We start from the raw sequence: 6,828 nt of genomic DNA on the forward strand, positions 1-6,828 counted from the left end.
CATCACCCGGGATTTTTTTCCTTTGATCTGAACAAGATCAATGGGTTTTTCCTCGCAACAAATCTCGGTGTTCATCATTATTTCGTTCACACAATCGTTATCAATATCATAGCACTATACCTCACTTTTACGGATTTAAATACATTATTCTTAGTTGATTTTTATCCAAAACAGTATCTTTTTGTTCGTCATTGTGTCTTTATGCTTAACATTTGTCTTTCTACTTATCATTGTGTTTTAATCATTGTGCTCAACATTTACTTAAGTTGAGAAAAATTGTATTATGTTCGTTATACGTTCAAGTCATTGTGTAATATGTAGATTCCATTGTGTTTTTCGTTTCAGGTCATTGTGTTTTAAGTATTTACCATTGTGTCTTACGTTTTAGGCCATTGTGTTACATGTATAGATTATTGTGTTTACGTTTCAGGTTATTGTGTAATATGTATTCATCATTGTGTTTTATGTATTAGCTAATTTGTTGGTATTTTTCATTATGTATACATATTATTACACAATGGTGTTATTAGTATTTAAAAAAAACACAATGATCAGTTGAAAGACACAAATAGCGTAAAAAGCACATTGACAAATAGAATGACACAATGACAAAAAAAAGACACAATGGTAAGCAAAAAAGATATAATGACGTAAATATCTTTTCATTTTTATATAACAAAATCGTACCCATATTAAGATAAAATACGCTTGTTATTATGGTGAAATTTTTTTTTAAATATCATATGAAAAGGTTATAGATGTTTAAGAATGATAAGGGAATTAGCATGTGACTTACATGTGAAGAGAGAAAATGCGTACTATTACATTTATACATTTTTTCCGTTGGTCCCTACTTGACACATGTCAATTCTCAATTTTGTTGACCTTTATATAATAACTCAACCCTACAGAACAAACATAGAAAGTTGAATCTAATTAGAACTCCTAAAATATAGGATTAATTTGATTGAATAAATTTAATTGTCTAACAAGTAATAGCCATCCTTATCATTTTTGACTTGTGGACCGACATGTGCCTCAGCCCTCAAGTCTCTAAAAAGTTCACCAACATTCAACACCCTCGTAAGTTATTCCTAGCCATTGTCATGTTTGACTTCCACCTCCTCTCCAAGCACATTCTCGAATGCAATGTAATGGTAAATGTAATGGTAACGAGATTTAATGTGTTTAGTCCGAGTGTGAAACACCGGATGTTTCACAAGAGCAGTGGCAGATGTATTGTCCACTCATAACATTACCAATTGAGGTGGCTTTCCAATTGTCTTGCTTAGAAGTTCACTAAGCCAAACTGCCTGAAACGTAGCCAATTGGTTGCCATGTGTTCCGCTTCGCATTAGAAGAGAGCTACAATTCCTTGTTTTTGCGAATGCCAAGAAGTTGGAGAAGATCCGAAATAGAATATACGACATATAGTACTCACGCTTCTTGTTTGATCTTGATCTCATCATTACTTTGCAACTTGCGAGACCTCAATACCTAGGTACTAAAAGTCTAAAATACTTCCTAGATGGAACATATCAAGCTTCAAAGTCATGTCTTTCTTGAATTCGGTTATCATATTCAGGCACGAACCTGCCACAAATAAATTGTCAACATAAACACAAGAATTATTAATATTGAGCTTCCGGTAGCCTTTCCATACATGCTTGCTCTTCCATGCACTGATGAAAATTAATCTTTATAATATACCGATATGTGTCCGTTTACCAAGTTTACAATTTGCATGCATTTTAGGACTATATAAATTAATGCACGTTTACATGTTCTATGCACTATTCCACGTTTACATTTCCACCTTTGCATTATTCCATGTACTAGTTAACTATTTTCATTTTTGCATCATCTACTTTAACCATTTGGAGTTTAATGAAAGAAGATGAGGAAAATTAGAAAAGCTTTATTGTCACTTTCTCTCTAATGTTTCTTGGACTCTTAACTCATTCAAAGGGTCATATCTCGGGAGACCACCGATCTCGAATCCGGCTACTATCATATATATACCATCGAGTTTAATATCCCAAGCTCTAAGAGCTTGTCTTAGACAATACAACGCTTTCGACTGTTTATACACCTTATGGAGTTATGGCTTCATCCCGTTTCTTGAACCCCTCAGGTTGGTGAATATAAATGGAATCTTTCAAATCACCATGTAAAAAAAAACATTTTCATGTCTAAATAAAAAAGCCATTTTCATGTCAAGTAGTGGATTTCCCACCCATCATTCACGGTGAGAGCAATAAGGAATCGTCTCGTATTGTTTCCTACTACCGGGGCGCAAACCTTATCAAAATCAATCCCGGATTGTTGCACGTGACCCTTCGCCACAAGATGTGCCTTGTACATAGTTATCCACATGTAAACATTCTGCCTTAGATACCCTTTTAAACCAACTGATTTGGCAACTCTGTTAAACACCACATTTTGTTTTGTTTTTTTCAATGGATTTGATCTCGCCCTGCATCGCTTTCATCAACGTGGGTTTAGTTTTCGCTTCATCATTTGCTAATAACAGTAATTTTATGTAGCCTAGGTTCAACTTGTAATCTTCATATCTAAGCAGTATAACCGAGAGGCGAGTGGAACATCTGAGATTACTTGATTAGCTTGTTCGATCGGTTTCGGTTCCCCCTTCAGTTCTGGAATGGGCCAATGGGGCTCCGAGAACTATTAACCCATTGGCCCAAGTTAGATTTAAGATACTTTTGCACTTTTACCGGTAAATTTAAGATAATTAAATAAATTGCATAAAAAATAAGTTTGTTTGTTACGTGATAGTAAAACTAAAAAAGTGAAGTATATTTAATCTGATATATCACGTAACAATTATATCATTTATTTACTATTTATAACAGTGTTTAATTTATTATTTATACAACTAAAAAAACTTTTTTGTGTAATTCATATTGGTAGATGATAACTTCCTTGCCAAGTTATCTGAATTTCTTGGGGAAAAAGAAAACGCAATATAAAACATGCCGATGGGTCGCATCTCATCTTACTCTTACTTATCACACCCATTCTTCATTCATCTTTATTCCTTCAACCTCTCAATCAAAGATTCAAAGCAGGTAAATTTACTGCTGCTTTAATTTATGCATACATAAGTTTTAGATGTTATGAAAAAACATGCATCCGATACAAAGCGCTTTACAATATGCATATCAAAATACTTGACTTTTTTTATATTCTTCATGTAATTTGTTCTAAAAGAAAAGACCCAAATAAAACTAATAAATGCAAATTCTCTTTTGACCAAATCTAGCATGATCAGTATTGTAGCCACCTGTCTGTTGATCTTTGCATGTCATGAAACTAGTGACATATACTTTGATCTAATTACCAGTTGAGTACGTTTGATTTTGTTTCCTAGTTTAAACTGATCATATATATGTGGCTAAAAAGAGAGAAGAAAACAATGAGTCCGCAAACAGAGAATACCCAGACACCGGTACCCATGGTTGATACCAAATACTGTACAAGGAAGAGATCCAAGGAATCTAAGTTCGTGGACAATGCCAAGGAAAACATCAACTCTTTCTTTCATGTCTCTCTTGATGAACACAAGGCTTGCTTCAAAGCAACTTGGCACAAGGCATGCCTTCTTACAAACCCAACAAGATCATTATATAATACAAAACCGATTCGTCAAGTCTTATTTGATTTCAATTTGACGAAGAAGCTCAAACGAAGAACTAATCGTTTATTTAACAAGTGTTTGTTTTTGTCGTTGATGCTCGAAACTGGTATTCAGTAAAAACAAGTATGTTACATCTTAGTTCGTCATAATAATAATTTGAGTAAACTTTTAATTGTTGGGTTTTCTAGTAACACCTCGCAAATAATTGCTTAGCCCCACAGTATTGATGCAGATTTTGAGATGAGTTTAGTAGCAGCTGTAACCTTTTCCAACCTCACATATCAGAATATAATAATTGAGAATTACTTTGAAAAAAAAAGGGGTGTGGGTCGAGAGAAATTACTTTGAAATTTCTTCCACAGCTTGAATAATATTTTGAGAATTAGTTTCTACAACTTGACCACCAAGAATCATTTCATTTAAGATGGTATGCATCTGTATAAATTAAGGTAAGGCCAGGTAGTAAGTATATAACTGAAAAAGAAGGATATATATTGTGATTGTGAACAAGTGAAAGTTACCTTGGTATAATTGAGAACAATATCGAGTTCGCATACATTATTGAAGCCTTTTTCCAAAGTTTCAACATAAACTAAAACTCAGATGATGAATAGGGCGTTATGAGGGGTAAAACAAACAAAAAAAAAAAAAGAATTGGTGTGTGCACAGACCTTGTATAAGATCAAACATGGCCAACTCGTTCTCAGAGCTATCAAATACAAAGACAAAATACAAAGTTGCAAAGAGCTTGTAGACGAGGTGCGTATCCTAAATGAATTGATTTCACATCAGATTAAAGTAAGATACATATAGATGAAAGTAAGGAATTACCTGACCGAAAATGGAGGCTCCGTCAATGAAATTGCTCTGCAAGCACAAAACTGAAAAAATAATAATTCGAATTGCAACCCTAACCTAACATGAAAATGCAAATATGTAATGAAGGAATGGGATTAAAAGTAAAGTTGACCTGAATAGATTGTGCGGATAATTTGCTGTTGCTGCTCCACAGGCTAAATTCAAACAAAACAAACTTGAAATCAAGCAACAAACAACAAATGAAATGAAGTTGAAGAAATAATAGGTAGGAAGAAACCGTGTAATTGTAGAATTTGGCGAGGCGAGGTTTGCCTTGGTTGTTGATCACCAACACAGCTCGAATCATGATTTAGGATTATTTATTGTGTTGGCAAAATCAAGGGTTGAGTTGAAGAAACCCTCCCTCCCTATACACACTCGACAAGAGAATAGAATAATACATCCATCCAAAAGGATCAATTAAAATAAATCCAGGATCTCATCTCGGACACAAAGGCTCATTGGGCTGCTGGCCCAATCTCATCTCATTCGAACCTATCCCATTTTCCATCATTATCCCTATAATTACACTAAAAATCACCACATTTCTCTCTCATGTTCAATTAAATAATATTTTTTATATCTTTATTATTACAGTTTTCTCTCTTCTCTACTCACAACCAATCCAATAAATATTAAAAAACAAATAGGGGCAAACAATGTTCCCCAAATTTACAAAAAAATCACTACATTTTTCTCTTCACCCTATAATTTATACTCACAACCATTCAAAACCTCACCCTATAATTTACATACTCTCCTCACATAAATTTTAGGAGATGAGATGTGAATGATCTTATGTCACCTGACAACCAGTGTCAAATAAAACCCCTGTGTTATAGGTGCACAAATCGGGTTTTTTCTAATACCCGGGTTCGAGTATGGACCGGTTTCGGGTATGATCGGGTTTTGAAAAACCGGGTATTGAGAGAAATCTGGTAGGGTTCGGGTAGGGTATTGAGGAGAAAAACTCAACCCTATGTACCCGGGTAGGGTATGATCGGGTTCGGGTATTGGAACCAGGTATGTGTCCAGGTACGACCGGGTATTAATACCCGGTTTTGATTTTGTAATTTTTCTATACATTTTTAATTTGTTTAAAATTTAAAATTGCTTATTAATGTATAAAAATAATTAAACTATATTACAAAAACCATAAATCCACTTAATACAAATTATTTACTTAGTAATATCATCATCATCCGTACTCAGTATATCTCACCAATAGCAAAGCTATGGTAGGGTCTGAGGAGGGTAAGATGTAGACAGTCTTACCTCTACCCCGTAGTAATAGAGAGGTTGCTTCCGGTGAGACCCCAGCTCGATAGTAGTTTTGCATCAAGCCTTGGACATAAGGCACATAACACTCAACCATTGGGACACCGCCAATTGGTGCATGTACCCTGTCTTTCGGCTATTAGCGCCACCACATGATGTCTGATTAACCTTTTGCCACTTTTAACGTTATTTTCACGAGATTAGTAAAATAACGTCAAAATTAGTGCAACTTCACTTTTGCTCACCCGAGGGTTCACACATATATACATTATATGTGCGCACCGCAAGCAGGGCGAATTACTTAGTAATATGCATTTTACAAAAACGTAAACATAAAAGTTGTGAAGTAAACATAAAAATATACTATAAAAACTCATGTATTATTTCGGGTATTAGAAAATTGATATCGGGTATCCGGTATAGGGTATGACCGAGTCCGGGTATAAATCAGGTACGGTTCCGGGTATGGGTATTGACCTCAAAATGCATACCCTATCCATACCCTACGGGTAGGGTCGGGTCCGGTTTCGGGTATAGAATATCCGGGTATAAAAAAAACCGGTTCCGGGTATTTTTTTTGGGTCCGGTTCCATATACGGGTTTTTTGTGCACCTCTACCCTGTGTAGTTTGGATTCAAACTGACCACCTCTCATAAAAGACCTAATACTTATCCTTATTGTCATAACCAACCGGACTAAGCCAAGAAGGCTTGTTAAACCTTTTACTAATAAATGTTTTTGTTACATTTAGAATATTATTCAAAATGCAACTTGTTAAAAATTAAGTGACACGCTAAAAGCTTATATCAAGCCGAGTTTAAACACTTGGCATAAATATGTTACTTAATAAAACCCTAAGCCTGAACTTTATATATATATATATATATATAATGGTTTAAATAAGAATAAAGAGTTTCCTAAGAATGGTAAGAACCAACAAAATTTTGACATTTGGCATTACAAATGATGGTGAAAGAACAATTCTATGAAACTATGTCGGTTATAATGATAAAAGAGTAATTCTAGGAAACTGT

General features: G+C 34.5%; 1 protein-coding gene across 1 annotated transcript; it reads right to left on the bottom strand.

Moving 5' to 3' along the window:
* Positions 1–3,700: 3,700 nt before the first annotated feature.
* LOC143560874 (AP-3 complex subunit sigma-like) lies at positions 3,701–4,891 on the bottom strand. Its single transcript, XM_077049068.1, has 7 exons — positions 4,755–4,891; positions 4,629–4,671; positions 4,490–4,539; positions 4,330–4,426; positions 4,180–4,250; positions 4,002–4,093; positions 3,701–3,931 (listed from the first exon to the last, which is right to left on the bottom strand). Exons 1-7 carry the CDS (start codon positions 4,821–4,823, stop codon positions 3,868–3,870), a joined length of 486 nt encoding a protein of 161 aa, XP_076905183.1. The 5' UTR covers positions 4,824–4,891; the 3' UTR covers positions 3,701–3,867.
* Positions 4,892–6,828: the final 1,937 nt, after the last annotated feature.

This window comes from Bidens hawaiensis, unplaced genomic scaffold (genome assembly GCF_021521415.1).
Source record: "Bidens hawaiensis isolate Kalapana, Puna unplaced genomic scaffold, B.hawaiensis_p1.1 tig00020502_1, whole genome shotgun sequence".
Classification (NCBI taxonomy): domain Eukaryota; kingdom Viridiplantae; phylum Streptophyta; class Magnoliopsida; order Asterales; family Asteraceae; genus Bidens; species Bidens hawaiensis.

Excerpts from the sequence above, each read along its gene's own strand:
- LOC143560874 (XM_077049068.1), bottom strand. The coding sequence starts at position 4,823 with ATGATTCGAGCTGTGTTGGTGATCAACAACCAAGGCAAACCTCGCCTC. Across the intron at positions 4,672-4,754 it reads CCAAATTCTACAATTACACG|CCTGTGGAGCAGCAACAGCA; the intron begins GTTTCTTCCTAC and ends GTTTGAATTTAG. Across the intron at positions 4,427-4,489 it reads GAGCCTCCATTTTCGGTCAG|GATACGCACCTCGTCTACAA; the intron begins GTAATTCCTTAC and ends CAATTCATTTAG.